The sequence below is a fragment of the Oncorhynchus mykiss genome, chromosome 7 (genome assembly GCF_013265735.2).
Source record: "Oncorhynchus mykiss isolate Arlee chromosome 7, USDA_OmykA_1.1, whole genome shotgun sequence".
NCBI lineage: Eukaryota > Metazoa > Chordata > Actinopteri > Salmoniformes > Salmonidae > Oncorhynchus > Oncorhynchus mykiss.
The window spans coordinates 21,721,483-21,745,746 of NC_048571.1; the positions used below are offsets into that span (position 1 = coordinate 21,721,483).

Sequence of the window (24,264 nt, forward strand, 5' to 3'; positions counted from 1 at the left end):
AAGTGGTGATCCTAACTGACCTAAGACAGGGAATTTTTACTAGGATTAAATGTCAGGAATTGTGAAAAACTGAGTTTAAATGTATTTGGCTAAGGTGTATGTAAACTTCTGACTTCAACTGTATGAGCAGCTGAGAAATAAATATAACACTTAATTCAGTCCACACATAGCTAAAGGAATGAAGGAGAGAGAGGAGATGGAAACGCACGGTGGTGAGATATTCTGTAGCTAAAGGAATGAAGGAGAGAGAGGAGGAGATGGAAACGCACGCTGGTGAGATATTCTGTAGCTAAAGGAATGAAGGAGAGAGAGGAGGAGATGGAAATGCACAGTGGTGAGATATTCTGTAGCTAAAGGAATGAAGGAGAGAGAGGAGATGGAAACGCACGGTGGTGAGATATTCTGTAGCTAAAGGAATGAAGGAGAGAGAGGAGGAGATGGAAACGCACGGTGGTGAGATATTCTGTAGCTAAAGGAATGAAGGAGAGAGAGGAGATGGAAACGCACGGTGGTGAGATATTCTGTAGCTAAAGGAATGAAGGAGAGAGAGGAGATGGAAACGCACGGTGGTGAGATATTCTGTAGCTAAAGGAATGAAGGAGAGAGAGAGGAGATGGAAACGCACGGTGGTGAGATATTCTGTAGCTAAAGGAATGAAGGAGAGAGAGGAGGAGATGGAAACGCACGGTGGTGAGATATTCTGTAGCTAAAGGAATGATGGAGAGAGAGGAGGAGATGGAAACGCACAGTGGTGAGATATTCTGTAGCTAAAGGAATGAAGGAGAGAGAGGAGATGGAAACGCACGGTGGTGAGATATTCTGTAGCTAAAGGAATGAAGGAGAGAGGAGGAGATGGAAACGCACGGTGGTGAGATATTCTGTAGCTAAAGGAATGAAGGAGAGAGAGGAGGAGATGGAAACGCACAGTGGTGAGATATTCTGTAGCTAAAGGAATGAAGGAGAGAGAGGAGATGGAAACGCACGGTGGTGAGATATTCTGTAGCTAAAGGAATGAAGGAGAGAGGAGGAGATGGAAACGCACGGTGGTGAGATATTCTGTAGCTAAAGGAATGAAGGAGAGAGAGGAGGAGATGGAAACGCACAGTGGTGAGATATTCTGTAGCTAAAGGAATGAAGGAGAGAGAGGAGATGGAAACGCACGGTGGTGAGATATTCTGTAGCTAAAGGAATGAAGGAGAGAGAGATTACAAACAGATTACCGACCATTTTGAATCTCACCATACCTTCTCTGCTATGCAATCTGGTTTCAGAGCTGGTCATGGGTGCACCTCAGCCACGCTCAAGGTCCTAAACGATATCTTAACCGCCATCGATAAGAAACATTACTGTGCAGCCGTATTCATTGATCTGGCCAAGGCTTTCGACTCTGTCAATCACCACATCCTCATCGGCAGACTCAACAGCCTTGGTTTCTCAAATGATTGCCTCGCCTGGTTCACCAACTACTTCTCTGATAGAGTTCAGTGTGTCAAATCGGAGGGTCTGTTGTCCGGACCTCTGGCAGTCTCTATGGGGGTGCCACAGGGTTCAATTCTTGGACCGACTCTCTTCTCTGTATACATCAATGAGGTCGCTCTTGCTGCTGGTGAGTCTCTGATCCACCTCTACGCAGACGACACCATTCTGTATACTTCCGGCCCTTCTTTGGACACTGTGTTAACAACCCTCCAGGCAAGCTTCAATGCCATACAACTCTCCTTCCGTGGCCTCCAATTGCTCTTAAATACAAGTAAAACTAAATGCATGCTCTTCAACCGATCGCTACCTGCACCTACCCGCCTGTCCAACATCACTACTCTGGACGGCTCTGACTTAGAATACGTGGACAACTACAAATACTTAGGTGTCTGGTTAGACTGTAAACTCTCCTTCCAGACCCATATCAAACATCTCCAATCCAAAGTTAAATCTAGAATTGGCTTCCTATTTCGCAACAAAGCATCCTTCACTCATGCTGCCAAACATACCCTTGTAAAACTGACCATCCTACCAATCCTCGACTTTGGCGATGTCATTTACAAAATAGCCTCCAATACCCTACTCAACTAATTGGATGCAGTCTATCACAGTGCAATCCGTTTTGTCACCAAAGCCCCATATACTACCCACCATTGCGACCTGTACGCTCTCGTTGGCTGGCCCTCGCTTCATACTCGTCGCCAAACCCACTGGCTCCACGTCATCTACAAGACCCTGCTAGGTAAAGTCCCCCCTTATCTCAGCTCGCTGGTCACCATAGCATCTCCCACCTGTAGCACACGCTCCAGCAGGTATATCTCTCTAGTCACCCTCAAAACCAATTCTTTCTTTGGCCGCCTCTCTTTCCAGTTCTCTGCTGCCAATGACTGGAACGAACTACAAAAATCTCTGAAACTGGAAACACTTATCTCCCTCACTAGCTTTAAGCACCAACTGTCAGAGCAGCTCACAGATTACTGCACCTGTACATAGCCCACCTATAATTTAGCCCTATCAACTACCTCTTTCCCAACTGTATTTAATTTATTTATTTATTTTGCTCCTTTGCACCCCATTATTTTTATTTCTACTTTGCACTTTCTTCCATTGCAAAACTACCATTCCAGTGTTTTACTTGCTATATTGTATTTACCTTGCCACCAAGGCCTTTTTTGCCTTTACCTCCCTTCTCACCTCATTTGCTCACATTGTATATAGACTTGTTTATACTTTATTATTGACTGTATGTTTGTTTTACTCCATGTGTAACTCTGTGTTGTTGTATCTGTCGAACTGCTTTGCTTTATCTTGGCCAGGTCGCAATTGTAAATGAGAACTTGTTCTCAACTTGCCTACCTGGTTAAATAAAGGTAAAATAAAAAAAATAAATAAAAAAGAGAGGAGGAGATGGAAACGCACGGTGGTGAGATATTCTGTAGCTAAAGGAATGAAGGAGAGAGAGGAGGAGATGGAAACGCACGGTGGTGAGATATTCTGTAGCTAAAGGAATGAAGGAGAGAGAGGAGATGGAAACGCACGGTGGTGAGAAATTCTGTAGCTAAAGGAATGAAGGAGAGAGAGGAGATGGAAACGCACGGTGGTGAGATATTCTGTAGCTAAAGGAATGAAGGAGAGAGAGGAGATGGAAACGCACGGTGGTGAGATATTCTGTAGCTAAAGGAATGAAGGAGAGAGAGGAGATGGAAACGCACGGTGGTGAGATATTCTGTAGCTAAAGGAATGAAGGAGAGAGAGGAGATGGAAACGCACGGTGGTGAGATATTCTGTAGCTAAAGGAATGATGGAGAGAGAGGAGGAGATGGAAACGCACAGTGGTGAGATATTCTGTAGCTAAAGGAATGAAGGAGAGAGAGGAGATGGAAACGCACGGTGGTGAGATATTCTGTAGCTAAAGGAATGAAGGAGAGAGAGGAGGAGATGGAAACGCACGGTGGTGAGATATTCTGTAGCTAAAAGGTCATGTCACACAATTAACAATAATACATTTAAAATACAACTATTACTAGGGCATTCAAAATAAAAATGCACTATAATTGTAGGCTAACTGTTAGCTACCCTGCACAACCAACAGCATCGCCTAGGACTATAAGTTCCCTCCCAGACTTGTGGATAGAAATGTTGGAGCGTAGCATAAGGTAACCAGTCTACCCAGTATGGATGATGATCCACTCAAAGCCGATTATTCGAATGTGTTTAATTTTGGAGTATAGGCTAGACCTATTATGGACCAAAGACATCTTAAATCTGTTTAGTTTTTTTGCCATGCGTAATATGCGGTAGGCTAAGTTGTATAACGGCACAAATATAATTTTGATTCATAAGCTCTTAATATGCGTATGGGTGTTCTGAATGAATCATCAACCTTAGAAAGCGCTGTCCATTACTTTGTGTTCAGCTTGGAAACAACATCCACAACGACCATGTTTCACACTCAGTTTCAACCTGCTGTTGAACTCCTTTCTTCAAATTGATCATCACAGTGAGGCGGGTTTAAAATCACATACTGTTTTGATGATAAGTGTTTGATGTGATTTTCGACTGCATTTGCATTGATGTCAGAGTGGTTAGAGGTACAATAGAGCCCTGAGTTCCAGGCCATTAGGACCTGATGTAGGGACAACAGAGCCCTGGGTACCAGGCCATTAGGACTTGATGGAGGGACAATAGAGCCCTGAGTACCAGGCCATTAGGACTTGATGGAGGGACAATAGAGCCCTGAGTACCAGACCATTCGTACCTGATGGTGGGACAACAGAGCCCTGAGTACCAGGCCATTAGTATCTGATGGTGGGACAACAGAGCCCTGAGTACCAGACCATTAGCACCCAGACCGTTAGCGAGTTGGGTACTACCACAACATGTCCAGAGTGCATAAGAGGAGATTACGAGTCACGTGGAATTTTACTACGGTCATCATGACCATAGAGGTCAGCAGCTATCAGGTCATACTCTCTCCAACCACTAGGCTAATGCACAGTAGCCACGTTGGGGAACCAAACTACCAGCCAATGAGGGGCTTTACTAAAACACTGAAGCTCTCCAGCTCCAGTAGTTAAAACAGATGCCTGTTAGAAGCCTTCTTGTAGATTCCCTGTGCAGTGCAAGTATTGGAGGTGGTGCATGCATGGCAGTAGAATGCCAGTGGACATGATAAAGGAGCTGCCAGTTGTCATTCAGTACTGACTTCACCTGTGTATGTATACATGATGCGTGTCTGTGCACACTGGATGGTTCCCAGAGGAATGAACCGACATCACCGCCAACAAACCATATGAAACACATATGCACACAAACATGAGGGCCTGTATTCACCTAAAGACAAAGGACTTCATAATGGCAGCTCTGTAGTCCCTGAAATGGACTCATCTTAATTCATGACCAGGGGATTAGTGGGCTGCAGCAGAGTAGATTTGACCCAGGACAGAACAAAAAGTATCGGGGCAACAGAGATGGTCGTGGGTTAGACTGAGGTGCTGTTGGGTATGTGTTATAATTAGGGGGAATGCACTAATATCATGCCTCTCTGCCCCCGTTCCCCACAGTACACCACACGGGACAGATATCCCCTATGCTTGGCTCGGAAAAGCCATTGTGAGGTTTGCAGTTCCGTCCTGGTAAGTGTTTACTCCATTGGCTAGTGACCCCCGGAGTCTCCTTTAAAACCAGAATGCCAGACATTCTGCTGTCTCTGCTATGCTGCTATTAATGACAGATATCTAAAATTACCCAGGCTCCTTTGATCCCTACTACTACAATGCATCTGTACTTTAATGTGCAATTCCACCACATTTCAGCCACATTTTCATTATCTCAGCACAATACCAGTGTCTATATACTATAGTGAATTCGGAAAGTATTCAGACCCCTTGACGTTTTCCACATTTTGTTACGTTACATGTTAAATTAAATGTTTTTCCTCATCAATCTACACACAATACCCCATAATGACAAAGCGAAAACGGGTTTTTAGAAATGTTTGCACATTTAACATAAATAACTTATTTACATAAGTATTCAGACCCTTTGCTATGAGACTCGAAATTGAGCTCAGATGCATCCTGTTTCCATTGATCATCCTTCAGAGGTTTCTACAACTTGATTGGAGTCAACATGTGGTCAATTCAATTGATTGGACATGATTTGGAAAGGCACACACCTGTCTATATAAGGTCCCACAGTTGACAGTGAATGTCAGAGCAAAAACCAAGCCACGAGGTCGAAGGAATTGTCTGTAGAGCTCAGAGACAGGATTGTGTGAAGGCAAAGATCTGGGAAATGGTACCAAAAATGTCTGCAGTAAAGGTCGACCGATTAATCGGAATGGCCGATTAATTAGGGCCGATTTAAAGTTTTCATAACAATCGGAATTCAGTATTTTTGGGCGCCGATTTTTTATTATTATTATTTGTTTGTTTACACCTTTATTTAATCTTTATTTAACTAGGCAAGTCAGTTAAGAATGCATTCATTCTAGGCAGAACAACCTTGTCAGCTCAGGGATTCAATCTTGCAACCTTGCAGTTAACTAGTCCAACGCTCTAACCACATTGCACTCCACGAGGAGCCTGCCTACGCGAATTCAGTAAGCCAAGGTAAGTTGCTAGCTAGCATTAAACTTATCTTATAAAAAACAATCAATCAATCATAATCACTAGTTAACTACACATGGTTGATGATATTACTAGTTTATCCAGCGTGTCCTGCATTGCATATAATCGATGCGGTGCGTATCGTTGCTCCAATGTGTACCTAACCATAAACATCAATGCCTTTCTTAAAATCAATACACTGAAGTATATATTTTTAAACTTGCATATTTAGCTAAAATAAATCCAGGTTAGCAGGCAATATTAACCAGGTGAAATTGTGTCACTTCTCTTGCGTTCATTGCATGCAGAGTCAGTGTATATGCAACAGTTTGGGGCGCCTAATTTGCTAAAATTTTTACGTAACTATGACATAACATTGAATGTTGTGCAATGTAACAGCAATATTTAGACTTATGGATGCCACCCGTTAGATAAAATACGGAACGGTTCCGTATTTCACTGAAAGAATAAACTTGTTTTCGAGATGATAGTTTCCGGATTCGACCATATCAATGACCTAAGGCTCGTATTTCTGTGTGTTATCATGTTATAACTAAGTCTATGATTGATAGAGCAGTCTGACTGAGCGGTGGTAGACAGCAGCAGGCTCGTAAGCATTCATTCAAACAGCACTTTCGTGCGTTTGCCAGCAGCTGTTTATGACTTCAAGCCTATCAACTCCCAAGATTAGGCTGGTGTTACCGATGTGAAATGGCTAGCTAGTTAGCGGGGTGTGCGCTAATAGCGTTACAAACGTCACTCGCTCTGAGACTTGGAGTGGTTGTTCCCCTTGCTCTGCATGGGTAACGCTGCTTCGAGCCCAGGTAGGAGCGAGGAGAGGGATGGAAGCTATACTGTTACATTGGCAATACTAAAGTGCAGGTCAAAGGTTAATGAAATACAAATGGTATAGAGAGAAATAGTCCTATAATTCCTATAATAACTACAACCTAAAACTTCTTACCTGGGAATATTGAAGACTCTTGTTAAAAGGAACCACCAGCTTTCATATGTTCTCATGTTCTGAGCAAGGAACTTAAACGTTAGCTTTCTTACATGGCACATATTGCACTTTTACTTTCTTCTCCAACACTTTGTTTTTGTATTATTTAAACCAAATTGAACATGTTTCATTATTTATTTAAGACTAAATTGATTTTATTGATGTATTATATTAAGTTAAAATAAGTGTTCATTCAGTATTGTTGTAATTGTCATTATTACAAATACATTTTTTTTTATTTTTTTAAATCGGCCGAATAATCGGTATCGGCGTTGAAAAATCATAATCGGCCGACCTCTAGCCTGCAACATTGAAGATTCCAAAGAATACAGTGACCTCCATCATTCTTAAATGGAATAAATTTGGAACCACCAAGGTACAGAGAGATCCTTGATGAAAACCTGCTCCAGAGTGCTCAGTTTCTCAGACTGAGGCGAAGGTTCACCTTCCAACAGGACAACAACCCTAAGTACACAGCCAAGACAACGAAGGAGTGGCTTTGTGACAAGTCTCTGAATGTTCTTGAGTGGCCCAGCCAGAACTCTGACTTGAACCCGATCAAACATCTCTGGAGACCTTAAAATAGCTGTGCAGCAATGCTCCCCATCCAACCTGACAGAGCTTGATAAGTTCTGCAAAGAAGAATGAGAGAAATTCAGAATGGGAGAAACCCAAATACAGGTGTGCCAAGCTTCGATATGTGCCAAGCTCATACCGAAGAATTGAGGCTGTAATCGCTGCAAAATGTGCTTCAACAAAATACTGAATAAAGGGTCTGAATACTTATGTAAATGTGATATTTCATTATTTGTAATTTTTTAATATGCAAAAAATACAAAAAACGTGTTTACTTTGTCATTATTGGGTATTGTGTATAGATTGATGATGAAAAAATAAGATTTAATCAATTTTAGAATAGGGCTGTAATTTAACAAAATCTGGAAAAAGTCTAGGGGTATGAATTAGGGATGCAGATATATCGGTGAACATATCTTGATGTCTAGTTTAACGCGGAAGTGCAAAACCGATGTCAAAGCTGACGTGCTTACCTATATAACGTAGGTACATGACGTAATGACTTCTGTGTGGATTGAGCAGTCAACAAGTCGAGCAGTCATTTGAAAGAGTAACACGATTTCAGAGAGACATCTCAAAGGCGAAATCGATTAAAGCCAAGATAATGGCATTCATTGCCCTTGACAATCAACCGTTCTCTGCCGTGGGTGATGTTGGCTTTCGCCGACTGGTCGAGCACCGGTACACACTACCAAGTGAGATATTTTTCAGAAGTTGCCCTACCAGAGTTACACAGTAATAGCGTCACTGCTATTAGCTTCACGACATACATACTATGGAACGCCGTTTGGGTCTTTGCGTGTCAAAAAAGATTCAGTAGCACTGTCAAAGTTGTACAAAAAAGTCTGCAAACAAGCAAACACCGGCCACGAACGATGTGTTTACAATACCGCGTTGGTAATAAAGCATAATTTGTTGTACTGCAACTTCTGGGGTCGCTGCTAGCACCAATACAACCTGCCTGAAAACAATGACCATGTAGAAACCGCAGTCATTTTCATTATTCTTAGCAATGATTTAGGAATCCTTGTAAGTATTAGCTAGGTTGCCACTTGTTGTTCGCCTATTGAAATTTAAGTTCATGAAAATAAATAGCTAGCCAGCTACTTAACCCTGTTGCCCAAAGCAAACGTTATAAGCAGCCAGCTAGCTTTATCTGGCTAATGAGGCTCGACCAGACCGGGTTATGTGTTGTGAAGCTAGCCACAATACGGATTAGGCACAATAGTGGAATTTGCGGTTTGCCTTCAGAATAAAAGTATGTCATTGACAGTGATGCAAATGAATACAAATAGTAGAATTCTGTCATACTTTTATTTTGAAGGCTAACAGCAAAGTCCACTATTGTGGCTAATCCTTATTGTGGCTAGCTTCACATAGATGGGTCCGACCACCATTAATCAAATAATAACTCTTTTAAATTAGGGTTATTTTAGATGATGACACCTAGCTATATAGTTAACGAGCTAACTATAGCTACTGAAACAGATGTCGTTTTGCTATGTTTTTGGGGAAGAACATTGTTCACATCCATGAGCTATCTAGCTTTTTTTTAAATGACCAGCACTGTAGGTGTGCGAGACAACTTTACCAGCATCATAGCATACGTATATATGAATCGTTGTGACATATGAAATACGAGTGATAGTGTAATCAATGTGTAATAACTACGCAGAAAAAAATGTACGAACGCGTTAAATTATTAGGTGACGTGCAGTCATATTCAGGTCCTGATTGGTCAACAAGCTTATTTGACACGTCTAGTAGTGTTAAATATTATATTTTTTGACACGCAAAGACCCAAACGGCGTTCCATAGAAATCCTGGTTGAGAATGAAACAACTTAACAAATGAACCACGAAACAGCACAGCAAATAAGTGAAATAAATATGTTTTGATAATGTTTTACTGGTAATGGGGACATACATAAATGCCAATAAAGTAACTTTTTGGTCAGTGTGGTGTGTGTGTGTAACCTTTATTTAACTAGGCAAGTCAGTTAAGAACAAATTCTTATTTACAATGACGGCCTACACCGGCCAAACGCGGACGACGCTGGGCCAATTGTGCACCGCCCTATGGGACTCCCAATCACGGCCGGATGTGATACAGCCTGGATTCGAACAAGAACTGTAGCGACGCCTCTTGCACTGAGATGCAGTGCCTTAGACTGCTGAGTCCATGTGTGTGTGTTAACTATTTAACTGTACTAGAATGCTTAAAAGGGAGCTACAATTTTAAATATCTGTATTGTTTTTTGGGCAAGGAAAATATTGGATATCGCTATCGGCCAAAAATGTCATATCGGTGCATCACTAGTCTGAATACTTTCCGAATGCACTGTTTGTGAAAAACATCTTGTAGAAAAATATTTAAGTTAAAAAGTTCTACCCGATTACATTTTTAAACACTAAGATTTGTGGGGAGCAAGAAAATACCCTCCCTCTGGCTAGAAATTCACTGCAGGTTTCGATAAATCAAAATTTTTCTTAGTTTTAATCCTACCCTGTGATGTCAGAGAAGCATTTTTTTAAAGACATTCCTTATCTTTTTAACTACATATCATAGAATCACGCCGTTTTCACATATGCAGACACTAGTATGGTTCTGGAGGTAATGAATATGAGGTTGAAAAGTGGCAGAATTGCCCTTTAAACAAAGTAATTTATCTTTATAGGCCTACTTGGTTATTGTGTAGCCTATTGATAGACAACTGGTCTAGAGAAGAGAGAGAAGGCCCTAACCCAGTCATTTTCTATGGTGAGATGTATGGCTGTACAGTCAGTGTAGATGCCGGGAGTAGTATAGTACAGTACTTACATTAACTTTGAAGGCTTGAACTGTGTTATCCAGCAGAAGAACATTACAGACCACCTCTGTGTGCTGCCTGTCTTGTGCCAGCTCTGATGCTCGGACATTGTCGTTACTGCCAGCTGGCAACCGGGAGCGTGAGGTCATTACTGTCCACACTGGGTCTGCAACACAGAGAAACAAAACAGAAGGGTTAGGGACCTTATATTATACTGCATTTAAATACATTACATTGTTCCAGAGTGGCGCAGCGGTCTAAGGCACAGCATCTCAGTGCTAGAGGCGTCACTACAGACCCTGGTTCGATACCGGGCTATATCACAACCGGCCGTGATCGGGAGTCCCACAGGGCGGTGCAAAATTGGCCTTGCGTCATCCGGTTTAGGGGAGGGTTTGGCCGGGGTAGGGAATTTGTTCTTAACTGACTTGCCTAGTTAAATAAAACAATTGCAATGGAGAATGTTTAGCCTCCTCTTCAACACCAGTATACCATTTCTCAAAATGTTGTTCATTTTCATTTTTTTTAAAACAGTTGGCAACGGCATAATTGAGTCAAGTAAAAAGAATAAAGACAACGCACTCCTCCTTAAATCTGTGACTGACGCTGATGATGTCATACTTCATTCTAGTAATATCTAGAAAGAGATCCCCGTCAGATGCAAGGCCCTTGATCCTTTATGGTCCATGCTCTTACAGTCAGGCTGCAGTACAATGAAAGGATTCAGTGAGGCATGACCCAGTTCACTACTGCTGGGAGGAAGAGAGCTACACACACTAAAGAGGACTTCCCCAAGAGGGTTAGCAGTCTTCACGTCCCCACCAGAGTCCCCACAGACACACACATGCACACACACACCACACACACTCTCTCTCTCTCTCTCTGATGGATGCTGTTAGGCCTAATTCTGAGTTATAAAGTTGTAATGACAGGGGGAAGGGTGATAAATACTTATTAAAATCATATTTCACTATCATATCCAATTTTAGGGAGAAAAGTGACTGCAGAAACATAGAAATTGTTTTAAAACAACTAAGCTAGGCTATATCACCTTTGACCTTTTTCCTGCATGACATCATCCATTGACTGCACACAGAAAGGTCCCGAAATAAACAATGGCCACACCAGCAGCAGAGTTTTTGTCAGTGACAATGATGTTCCTGTGAATGTCACAGTGCAACACACAAAGACACGCTGAGTCGCTGTACGGTGTTGTCAGACTGGACCCGTCTCCAGAACTCCCACATGGGCCAATACCCTGTCACGGGTCCCAACTTCTCACAGTTAAGAGGTTAAATCAGGGGGATCAGACGCTTCAAAACCTACTGGCTATTATTCTATCATGTTTATCCTTCCCATTATTTAAACGTGTTTTTAACAGTTCACATGCACTTTGTCTATGTTTTCCATGTTCTGAATTCTTGAATGAAATGGTCAAACTAGGCCTAAACAATATCTAGGGAGTGGAGCTGTCCTGGCCTGAATCAGACCTTATTATCTACTCAAGTCTATTCAGGACATGACCGTTTTTGTTTACGCCTACCAATAGAAAAAAGCCAAATGTCCCAATGAGTCTCAGGTTTAGACTAAGGTTATTTACAACGTAGGCCCTCGTTTGAACAAAGTTGCAGTCCAAAAACATAACCTCCAGTGTGCAGATGTCAACACATGGAACAGTCACAGTAGAATCCTAATAAACATACTGATCCATATATACCTACTTTGACCTTCACTGTCATTGTTTGTTTACTGTGTTTGTTTACTGCACTTTCTATCACCATAGCATCCAGGACAACCACACAAAGTTGGCAGTGAATGGCCATGGCAGCTAGCCTTGAGTGTGGGGTGGGTCCATCCAATAACCATGAACTTGAGGGATGGGAACAGATAGACTGTGTGTCAGTGTCAGTGTAACCCGCTTCCAACCTGGCTCGCCTGCCAACACCACCACCCACCATAACAGAGTTCAAATCATAGGCTGAGTCTCTGGGGCTGAGTGACCTTTCAGTAATAGAGCCACAGCTCTGGATTGCTGGAGCTGCGTGGAGAGACCAGACAGACACCATGCCAAATGCAGAGGAGCTACCTTGAATCCCAATGCAACTCCTAGGCCCTAGACCGAAGTTAGTAACCTAACCCCTGAATAAAGTAGGCTACACATTGCTTTACAGATCAATCAGGTGATATAATGGCCTACCGTTGTCTTAGTATTTTCACAGCAAGTACAACAGGACAGCATTACCTATCTGACACGGTATAACTATGGGTTATAAAGCAGAAAAATATTGTGTACTTAGGCTACATTCCTTCTTCAAAGCATCTGTGTATAATAAACTGTTATGACAGCTAAGGGACATAATCGTTTTATTAAACCTTGGCTCCTGAAACACTCCCACCCACTCCAGCACTGGATTAGCATGCTGTGTGTACAGTTCAGACACATCTCTCCCCCCAAGAGAATACAGTACAAACAACAAGGGTCATGTTCATTAGGCATGAAACAGGAAAAAAAATGACTAAAACAAGGAGGGACTGCTTGGACTTGTCCAATAACAAACACTCATTTTCATTTCAACACGTTTTGCTATAGTGTGGTCTACTGAACACAACCCAGGTAGGTTATGTTCCACACACAAAGGGAGTTCCCCTTCCTCTCAGATCTTCCACTCTGCAGACCTCAGTCACCACATCTGAGTCCCAAATGGCATATATTCACCATAGGGCTCTGGTCAAAAGTAGTGCACTATGTTGGGAATAGGATGCCATTTGGAGGGCTACCATCATTAGATCAACTGTGGAGCACCACACATACATCACAGATCACACACTCATGCGTGACACTAGAGAGCGTATGCCCTCTTTTTTTCTCTCTTTCCACTATTCTCAGTTTTTTCCGTGCGTGGCCTAGTAAGCCTTCTTAACATTGTGAGGCTAAAGCCAACAGTAGCTAACAAGCCATTTAACCCTGGGCACAAATCTAAACAACATTGTTCACGACAGAAGAGATTCACTCTGAAAAGGATTCTGGGTCGCAAATTAAATCAGCTGCATTCCTTTGCAACATATGTCCACACAGAATTGAGCATAATGATGAATAGCCTAACAAACACAAATATGTTGTCGATGGCTGTGAGCTGGAGGGTAGAGAGCGTTGCCATTGATAGAACCCCCTTTGAGGCCATTCTCATTCTCCCTGATTCCTTCCTTCCTCCTCTCCCATTCTTAAAGCTCCATTGGCATTTGTTGCTACACATCTCATTCATTCAGATATTTAGCCCCAGCAGCAGTGTAGCTACTAACTCACCACCCCGAACTGTGGAGGTAGGGACACTACAGTGTAGACCCCCTAGTGATTCATCCTGTTTTAGAGCTTCATGAGCACATATGTGTTTGTCATTTACCACACACTTTTTCGTTGTCTGCAGCACACACATTTTTTAGACTGGGCCAGTTATTGTCAAGTGCAAGGCTTTTTTTGACAGTGCAGTGAATGAGAGTGATGGAGTACATGGGATTTGATTGGGGAGAAGGGGGAGTGTGCTGAAACAGATGAAACCGAGCAACGGAGTGTTGCACTTGACAATAACTGGCCCAGTCTAAAAAATGTGAGGCTGCTTTGGACAGATGGAGAGAGATGGAGCCGTGTGGGTAGGATACAATCCTCCTCTTCTTTCCACCCTTTCTCATCATTCTCCACTATAGCCCTGCAGCTCTTTATCAGAGAGAGAGAGAGAGACAGTTGAGATTGTGTGATAGCAAATGGCTGCTCCTCTATATTCCACTATGGTCAGCAAGGAGGCAGGGGAGGGAATATTATGATGACATCAGTGGGGATTCTATAGATTCCAGGGACGATGCCATTTCTGTGAAGCTCTATTCGCTCAGCCTTTCTTTGTAACAGCAGGTAGATTAGAAGCCTAGTGTTTTTATCAAGTCAGTCGGTGCACTAAACTAGAGCGTCCATGTTTCTTGTGATAGGAACCGAGCACGGGGTCTTGCATCCAGCAGCATGAATACGACATGAATATGTGTCATAACAGCATTATTACAGACAAACAAGACTTGTACGTAATTCTGAGTGGAGTTCATTATGTCAACCAGCTAAACCAGTGTGTAGCCCTACCTGTAATCAGAATCAGTGGGGTCTCTCTGTGTACTGATTCAAGAAAGAGGTTTATCCATCTATTGACCCAGACATATATTTAGCCTCTACCTTCTCCCCTGGCCTGCACTCCCTCCCAGAACCAGACATAGGTTAGAAGTGCACACTCTATTCTGTTCGGTTCCATTCTAGTTAACTGTAGCCTATAAGCCTGTCAACTGGCATATGACAGAGACAGAAAAATAACACATTGATGTTAGCTAGCTAGAAAGCTAGCCACCAGGCCATCACATACTTGTCACTGTCACTAAGACTAGCATCAGCTAACGCAGAGGTGTAGCTATACTGTCTCTGGATAGATGGGCAGCTAGTTAGCTAACTTGCTACATCAGCTGTGCTATGCAAGCTAGCAAGCTAACCATGGCATGACGTTATTATTATGCAGGCTGCTTAATGTTACCTTCATAAACTGCGCCGGTAGAGTCCAGGTTTTGAGGGATAAAATCAAGAAGTGGGCGAGGTGGTGCAATTCAACCGCTGCAGGTCCACAGAAACCTACTCATCGTTCGCAGCAGCATGCACTCGCTACGGCCGCACGGGTTCGTTTATTTTCAGCACCACAGCGATGATGGACCCAGGCAAACGTCAATACAGGACGCAACCATTGTAATGCGGGCAAGGCAAGCACTGGCAGGTAGGTATGATCACACAAAAAAAACAGAACTTCCTTTCCGCGGTCCCCAAACTGTAGTTCAATTCAAAGACAACCCCGTGTGAAGACGTTTATCATTTATATCGCTGAAGCATAAACCATGGGGCATCAACGAAACATGGCTTGAACTCCACAACACATTTTTTTGAACGGGGGTTGATGTCTGTCAAACTAGTAGGCGTGGCATTTGAGGCGCAGGTTTCACAACACGCACGCGCGCAGCCTACATTGTGAGAAATGGGGGAAATATGAATACTATTATTATTATTATTAGATTGTAGGTAACTTCAAATATTTTTCCATGAATGTAGTTTGTGTGTGATATATTAAAAGCTTAGTAAACATGTAGTTACTTTTGCAAATAAATATCCTATACTCCCATCTTGTGGCCAATTCGATGTCCATGCCACTTCTTTTTGAGATGAATGGTAATAACTGGATTATTGTATATAGTTTCAAAATGAAACGCAGAAACTCTGATAGTGATCCCCATTATTGTACACTCCCATTTAGAACTGCTCGCTTTTAGGTAACACGTAAGTAACAATAACAATAAGGCCCACTTAAAATGATTCATATGGAGTTTGTAAGTTGTTAATAAATAGTTCTTTATTCGTTTTTGTAGATAGTTTATAGATACTTTGTAAATAAGCAATAGGCTATACATTGGTTGAAAATATAATTATTTTTACATGGTCACATCTGGATTTGAGTCACTATGGAATGCTCCATTTCTACAACAAGGGGATGCTGTTCAAATGTTGTCATACTTTACCTCCAAAAATGGCAGGTTAAAACCATAACACATTGAAAGTCAATAATTGAAGCACTTAAATTAAGCGCGACAAACTCTAAATGGGACCTATAATCATTAAAATAAGGGATTATTTGGGCTAAAATAACAAATGTTGACCCCCCTTCTCCCGCGTGAAGCAAACCTATCGTATCAGCTGTTGCAACGCAAAGTAACTGTTACATTTTTGTGGCAGATGCTGGACTTTCCAGCAGCTGTGATATGAAATGGATTTGATATAAATGTACAGCTCTGAATGAGGTCAGCTTTACAACATGAGAAGGCAGGAAATGTGACTTCATGCAAGCGACTTTACAGTAAATATATTGGGGTAAGCTATTTTATTTAATCGGCTACGACATATTGCGATGTTTTGGGATGTCTGGTGTTTTAAGATGTAAAGTCACGGCTAGCTGTATCCTACTGAAATGTGTGTGAAAGTCCAATTATACCTTGGAATAATATGGTATGGCGAGCCATTTTACAATACCGAATCGCACTTTATCTGGTTATGCCTAAGCAAAGAATTGTTCAACTTTATTATGGGATCGAATTTGGCACTATAAAAACAAAACTGTTCCGTGGGGATATGGGATTTTGTGAATCACAGATGAATGGGGATTTATGAATCACAGAGCTGACTGATCACAAATGAGGTGTATGTGTGCGCGAAGTGTGTCTGAGAAATAAGGAATCACCCAGACTACATAGTCCTCGATCAACAGGTTGTGCTGGGTAGGTAGGCCTACATAATGTGCGATTAGAACAGCATTAAATCATCAACTATATTCAGCCGCGGGACGATTTGTACTTGAGCTGGTGTTCGGGGGCTGGAACATAATTACAAATCATTTGTAGACTACAAATTGTCCACAAGGACCCCAAATAGATATGATGTTATAATTACTGTTTTATAATGTTATATAAAACAGTAATTTAATAACTCGCTGTCGTTTGTATAAGATCACATGTCTCTCTATTGTGCGTGGGAATACTTGGGAACAGATTTGTTAAATTAAAATCACTTGGAGCTGATTTCCTGGTGTTTTTTACAGCCTTTTATGTAAAAAAAAAAGTGTTTTTGTTGTTGCTCTGAACACTTTGGGGGACAAATCAGATCATAAGGTCTCCTCAGGCCCCAGGTTCGACTGAGAATTGTTATTGGTTGGTCTGCCCTTGTCCCATTCTCTGGCTACAAATATTGTTCTGGAGGGCCTGTAAGTTCCACAAGCATCTGGGCTCCGTTCCGGCTCCGGCCAGCGATGCAGGCTACAGTATCCACTGAGAAAGGAAACCCTCCACTTCCCACCATTGTTGACTGCAGGAAGGAAGAACTCTCTGTGTGACCTCATCCTGTTAGGCCAGTGTCATTGTATGGAGCTGCAGGCTAAGTTTCCTTACTCATGGCGTGTGTGTGTGGGTGGGTGATTCCCTGACTTAAGTACGTCAGTAAAGATCCAGCAGACAAGGACTAGACTGCTACAGTACAGACCTCAGCCTTGTTTGAGTGTTTGATGTTTTCAGTGGAAAAAAAGAGTGGGTATTCCAACATAAGAATGATACTGTTTTGGCCCAGTGAGTAAGCAACCATGTAAGGGATGGAAGATAAATTACTGTGTTTTCTATGCATTGCAGTGAAAAAGAAGGATCTCTGCTTTTATAATATTAATTTAAGATGTATATTGATCTATTACCACACTATTACCTGTGCCATTTCATTTGTGATTTGTGTCATGTATTTTTGTCCAGAGCAAGAGAGGGGCAAAAAGCCCATTCTAAATGGCATCAGTCAGACATACACCATCTTCCGTCTTCCCTCTGTGTTCCAGGTATAGCATAGCTGTCACTATGGCAACGAGCGCTGTTCCCAGTGACAATCTCCCCACGTATAAGCTGGTCGTGGTGGGGGATGGGGGAGTGGGGAAGAGTGCGCTCACCATTCAGTTCTTTCAGAAGATCTTTGTCCCTGATTACGACCCCACCATCGAGGACTCCTACCTCAAACACACTGAGATTGATGCCCAGTGGGCCATATTGGACGGTAAATGGATTTATAGATAGCACATACATGACAAATAAAAAGCCCAACCTGTTAACCTAGCCGAAAGTACTATATCGTTTCCCCCAGAAATAACCTTTGTAATGTACTGAAGAACAAGATTGAATGTTCTGTTATGAGGAGAGAAAAAAAGGAGAGCATTATTGTGCTGCCATTGTTAGATGTGAGGGATCAGCACACAGTTACACATATTTATGAATCAGGATCATTCATAATACTGTTCTCAGTGTAGATGTTATATGTGGGACCTGTCTGATCGTGCTTGTCTCTGCAGTTCTGGATACAGCAGGCCAAGAGGAGTTCAGTGCTATGAGGGAACAGTACATGAGGACCGGGGACGGGTTCCTCATCGTGTTCTCTGTCACAGACAAGGCCAGCTTTGAACATGTGGACCGCTTCCATCAACTCATCCTCAGGGTGAAGGACCGGTGGGATTTACTACTTAGCTTCCCACTGGTGGCCGTGGCCAGGACAACAGTCATTCCTGCCTTCCGTTATTCAGGCATTCATGCATTTATTACTCTGTCCATCCATCCATTCGTTCATTTATTCATTGTTATTTTCCTTATTTTTTTTAGGGAATCCTTTCCTATGGTTCTTGTGGCCAACAAAGTGGATCTGCTGCACTTACGTAAAATACCCAGTGATCAGGGGAGGGAGATGGCTAGTAAACACAGTGTGAGTGAATGTGTGAACTTTACATGTACAGTGGCAAGAAAAAGTATGTGAACCCTTTAGAATTACCTGGTTTTCTGCATAAATTGGTCCTACAATTTGATCTGATCTTCATCTAAGTCTCAACAATAGACAAACACAGTCTGTTTAAACGAACAACATGCCAACAATGTTAATGTCTTTATTGAACCCACCGTGTAAACATTCACAGTGCAGGGTGGAACAAGTATGTGAACCCTTGGATTTAATAACTGGTTGACCCTGCTTTGGCAGCAATAACCTCAACCAAACATTTTCTGTAGTTGCGGATCAGACCTGCACATGGTCAGGAAGAATTTTGAACCATTCCCCTTTACAAAACTGTTTCAGTTCAGCAATATTCTTGGGATGTCTGGTGTGAACCGCTCTCTTGAGGTCATGCCACAGCATCTCAATTGGGTTGAGGTCAGGACTCTGAGTGGGCCATTCCAGAAGGCGCATTTTCTTCTGTTGAAACCATTCTGTTGTTGATTTACTTCTGTGTTTTGGGTTGTTGTCCTGTTGCATCACCCAACTTCTGTAGAGCTTCAATTGGCAGACAGATAGCCTTATATTCTCCTGCAAGATGACTTGCTAAACTTGGGAATTTGTTTTTCCGTCGATGATAGCAAGCTGTCCAGGCCCTGAGGCAGCAAAGCAGCCCCAAACCACGATGCTCCCTCCACCATACTTTACAGTTGGGATGAGGTTTTGATGTTGGTGTGCTGTGCCTTTTTTCCCGATGTAGTTTCATCTGTCCATGGAATATTTTGCCAGTGGCGCTGTTGAAAATCCAGGTGCACTTTTGCAAACTTTAGACTTATGCAAACTTTTTTTGGACAGCAGTGACTCCAGGTTAGCTGACTCCTGACTCCAATTAGCTTTTGGAGAAGTCATTAGCCTAGGGGTTCACATACTTTTCCCAACCTACACTGTGAGTGTTTAAATGATGTATTCAATATAGACAAGAAAAGAAAATACAATAATTTGTTTGTTATTTAAGCACACTGTGTTTGCCAATTGTTCTGACTTAGATGAAGATCAGATCAAATTTTATGTCAAATTTATTCATAAATCCAGGTAATTCCAAAGGGTTCACATACGTTGTATTGCCACTGTATGTAATCTACAGATATTGTTTGATCTCCATACTCAATTCTGAGCTTTTTAATTTACAGATAGCTTACATTGAAACCAGTGCAAAGGACCCAGCCATGAATGTTGACAAGGCGTTCCACGAGTTAGTTAGAGTAATCAGGTATGTTACCGCCACAGATTATTTAGAGAAGGGTTGTCTGTTTGATACAAAAGCTATGAGAGCCACTCTCTCTCTCTCTCTCTCTCTCACTCTCTCTCTCTCTCTGTCTCTCTCTCTCTCGCTGTCTCTCTGTCTCTGTCTCTCTCTCTCTCTCTCTCTCTCTCTCTCTCTCTGTCTCTCTCGCTCTCTCTCGCTGTCTCTCTGTCTCTGTCTCTCTCTCTCTCTCTCTCTCTCTCTCTCTCTCTCTCTCGCTGTCTCTCTGTCTCTGTCTCTGTCTCTCTGTCTCTCTGTCTCTCTGTCTCTCTCTCTCTCTCTCTCTCTCTCTCTCACTCTCTCTCTCTCTCTCTGTCTCTCTCTCTCTCGCTCTCTCTCTCTCTCTCGCTGTCTCTCTGTCTCTGTCTCTGTCTCTGTCTCTGTCTCTCTGTTTCTCTGTCTCTCTCTCTCTCTCTCTCTCTCTCTCTCTCTCTCTCTCTCTGTCTCTCTCTCTCTCCCTCGCTGTCTCTCTGTCTGTCTCTGTCTGTCTCTCTCTCTCTCTCTCTGTCTCTCTCTCTCTCTCTCTCTCTCTCTCGCTGTCTCTCTGTCTCTCTCTCTCTCGCTGTCTCTCTGTCTCTCTCTCTCTCGCTGTCTCTCTCTCTCTCTCTTTCACTCTCTCTCTCTCTCTCTGTCTCTCTCTCTCTCGCTGTATCTCTGTCTCTGTCTCTGTCTCTCTGTTTCTCTGTCTCTCTCTCTCTCTCTCTCTGTCTCTCTCTCTCTCTCTCTCTGTCTCTCTCTCTCTCTCTCTCTCTCTGTCTCTCTCTCTCTCTCTGTCTCTCTCTCTCTCTGTCTCTCTCTCTCTCTCTCTGTCTCTCTCTCTCTCTCTCTCTCTCTCGCTCTCTCTCGCTCTCTCTCTCTGTCTCTCTCTGTCTCTCTGTCTCTCTCGCTGTCTCTCTCTCTCTCGCTGTCTCTCTCTCTCTCGCTGTCTCTCTGTCTCTGTCTCTCTCTCTGTCTCTCTCTCTCTCTCTCTCTCTCTCTCTCTCTCTCTCTCTCTCTCTCTCTCTATCTCTCTCTCTCTCTCTCTCTCTCTCTCTCTCTCTCACACTCACACCCAGGCAACAGATTCCAGAGAGGAGCCTGAAGAAGAAGAGGAAAACCAAGTGGCGAGCCGACAGGTCCACTGTCTCCCACCGACTGCACTGTGTTGTCCTATGATGGTTTTTTACTTGTACAGCTGCTCCCTACAGGACAGGGGGAAGATGATTTCATTTAGGAGTGTTTACTCTCTACACAGAGTTCCAGGAGGCAGTTTGTACCCTCTATCCCGGCACATGAGTTAGGTGGAAGGGTCAGGTCCAACAGCACAGGAGTTTCCCAGACACGGGATGTGACTGACTCGCCCTAAAAGGACCAGTGGATTAATTTACAGCTCTTCTGGGAATGTGCACTAACTTACTCAACTACATTGCGATAAAGTGGCATCAATACTGCCTTTATCTACCAATGAAGCTCTTTGACAGAGAAACTGGACATATGGGCTCACAAAGATAATCTGTAAATAATTAGGACATACTGTAGCAGGGTCACACAAACATCGTTTTACTAAGAGGTAGGCCTTTAAAACTTGGTCCTTGTTGTTTTTAAATAGCTTTCTTGTTATAGTCCCTATCATTAAGATGGAGGCCATTTAATAAAGCACTGGAAGGAGGGAGGAAACTGAGAACTTTCCCCAGTGAGGGGGAGTATATTAGAGAGGGGAGTGAGAGGAGGGGAGAGGATATGTCTGTTTGTGTTGGAATCAGTGGGCCTGTCAGACAACAGAGAGAAGAAGGGAAAGTGAGGAAAGAGACACAGAGAGAGAAAGAGAGATTCCAAATGGATAGCATCTGGCAAAGGGACTCCAGACATTGTGTTAAAGCCTGGGAGGCAGCCAATGTGTAGCCCCATAATTTCTACATGGAGAACGTCTTTATAATCTCTGAACAAGACTGTCATAGAACTGTATTGTAGCTTATTGAACACACCAAATGTCTTATTTGAATGTACACTTATGAACCGTGACCATTTGGACTTATCAGTGCTCACTGGATGTAGTCGTGCACTTCTCAAAACGCTTTCAACACACTATTGTGGTGTGTGTGTGCGTGCGTGAGTGCCCTGGATGTGAACATATCCTAGACGATGAAATCAAATTTTTACATGTGAATATTAGATTTCTTTGCTACTATTTCACTATTTATTTTATATAAGTAATGTATTGCTGTGTTATCATTAGTACAAGGCTACCCCAGAGAGGCACAAAGCACAGAGTTTAACTAAGAAATTGATGGAACAAAAGACGTGTAGGCAAAGTATAAATGTGTGTTAATACATTTTGTGTTCTATTATATGTGTACACATCCTGGGTAAACTGGTTTGTCTGGATAAAACCATAATTATAATGAAACAGAAGACTGTCTCTCTCTGTCAATCTCAGTGAATATTAGTGAGTTGATGGTGCCCTCCAGTGGAGATAAATGTAACTGCAAGAATGGAACAACATTTAGCATGGTTGTACATTTCGCCCTTTGTTCTGGGGGATATACAGTGCATTCAGAAACTATTCACAACCCTTGACTTTGTCCACATTTTGTTGTGTTACAGTCGGACTTGAAAAAAGCAGACATTGAGTATCCCTTTGAGCACGGTGAAGTTATTATTACACTTTGGATGGTGTATCAGTACCAAGTCACTACCAGGGCCGGCTCCAGGCATAAGCGACATAAGCAGTCGCTTATGTGTGGGTTTTTTTGGAACTCAGTCGGGGTCTGAACTTACTGTTGCAAGTTAGAATAGTAGAATACACAAGGTGCAAGTTAAAAGTGTGGTTGTGCATCAGCAGTTCTTCTCTTGTTTTGCCAGTCACTGACAGTCACTCAATTAGCCATGTCAGCGAACAATTTTTAGATTACTAAGTTTGCCTGGCCAATTATCTAAACTTGGGGCATGTGCCCAGGGGCCCATTTTTAGGACCTTATCTTTTTAACCACAGATCCTAGAAGCGCGCTGTTTTGACATACAGTGCTTTTGCAAAGTATTCAGACCCCTTGACTTTTTCCACATTTTGTTAGGTTAAAGCCTTATTCTAAAAGTTATTAAATAGTTCCCCCCTGCATCAATCTACACACAGTACCACATAATGAATAAGCAAAAACAGGTTTTCAGAATGTTTTGCTAATTTCTTTAACATAAAAAACGGAAAAATTATATTTACATAAGTATTCAGACCCTTTGGCAGTGAATACAACTTTGAGTCTTCTTGGGTATGATGCTACAAGCTTGGCACACCTGTATTTGGGGAGTTTCTCCCATTCTTCTCTGCAGATCCTCTCAAGCTCTGTCAGGTTGGATGGGGAGCATTGCTGCACAGCTATTTTAAGGTCTCTCCAGAGATGTTCGATCGGGTTCATGTCCGGGCTCTAGATGGGCCATTCAAGGACACCTGTCCCGAAGCCACTTAGGGTTGTTGTCCTGTTGGAAGGCGAACCTTCGCATCAGTCTGAGGTCCTGAGTGCTCTGGAGCAGGATTTCATTAATAATCTCTCTGTACTTTGCTCTGTTCAACTCTTCCTCGATCCTGACTAGTCTCCCAGTCCCCGCCGCTGAAAAACATCCCCACAGCATGTTGCTGCCACCACCATGTTTCACCATAGGGATGGTGTAAATAAGGCATTTCTGATTTTATTTGTAATACATTTTTGCTTTGTCATTATGGGGTCTTGTGTGTAGAGTCAAGGGGTCTAAATACTTTCTGAAGGCACTGTATGTAGACACTGTGATGAAGATGATGAATACAAGGTTGAAAAGTGGCAGAATTTCCATTTAAAACACTCCACCCCATGGCAAAATGGGTAGAATTGAAGAAAATGTGCTTTAGAACCACTAAACCTCTCTCTGCCAAATGGCAAAACGAGCAGAATTGCATGAAATGTGTTATAAAATTGCTACATTTTCTCTCCACCCCATGGCAAAATGTGTGGAACTACAGAAAACTTGCTCGAAAACGGCAACATTTTCTGTACGCTTCATGGCAAAATGGGTAGAATTGCAAATTAACTTTAAAACTTTTTTTCTCTCTGCCGTCAAGAGGGGGTCTACTAAAACATCTTGCCCTCTTGTTGACGGGGCCCCTCAACCAAATCTCACACCCGTAAGCCT

General features: G+C 42.5%; 2 protein-coding genes across 8 annotated transcripts in view; one reads left to right on the forward strand and one right to left on the reverse strand.

Annotated features, from left to right (window-relative positions):
* Positions 1–15,441, reverse strand: part of LOC110528814 (tyrosine-protein phosphatase non-receptor type 4) — a 39,107-nt gene extending 23,666 nt beyond the window's left edge. For all 4 annotated transcript variants that reach the window (XM_036982993.1, XM_021610949.2, XM_036982992.1 and 1 more), the window contains exons 1-2: positions 15,040–15,441; positions 10,489–10,643 (exon numbers count right to left, since the gene is read on the reverse strand). In XM_036982993.1, the coding sequence (XP_036838888.1) occupies positions 10,489–10,626 (138 nt within the window). In that variant the 5' untranslated portion in view covers positions 10,627–10,643; positions 15,040–15,441. The remainder of the gene's footprint in view (positions 1–10,488; positions 10,644–15,039) is intronic.
* Positions 15,442–16,266: 825 nt separating this feature from the next.
* LOC110527502 (ras-related protein M-Ras) lies at positions 16,267–22,518 on the forward strand. 4 transcript variants are annotated; one of them, XM_036982997.1, is made up of 6 exons: positions 16,267–16,415; positions 17,914–18,125; positions 18,418–18,571; positions 18,722–18,821; positions 20,015–20,094; positions 21,183–22,518. In XM_036982997.1, exons 2-6 carry the CDS (start codon positions 17,933–17,935, stop codon positions 21,280–21,282), a joined length of 627 nt encoding a protein of 208 aa, XP_036838892.1. In that variant the 5' UTR covers positions 16,267–16,415; positions 17,914–17,932; the 3' UTR covers positions 21,283–22,518. The 4 variants fall into 4 exon arrangements, with proteins under 4 accessions (XP_036838892.1, XP_036838890.1, XP_036838891.1 ...); XM_036982995.1 differs by having other exon boundaries at positions 18,418–18,821; XM_036982996.1 differs by lacking the exon at positions 20,015–20,094.
* Positions 22,519–24,264: the final 1,746 nt, after the last annotated feature.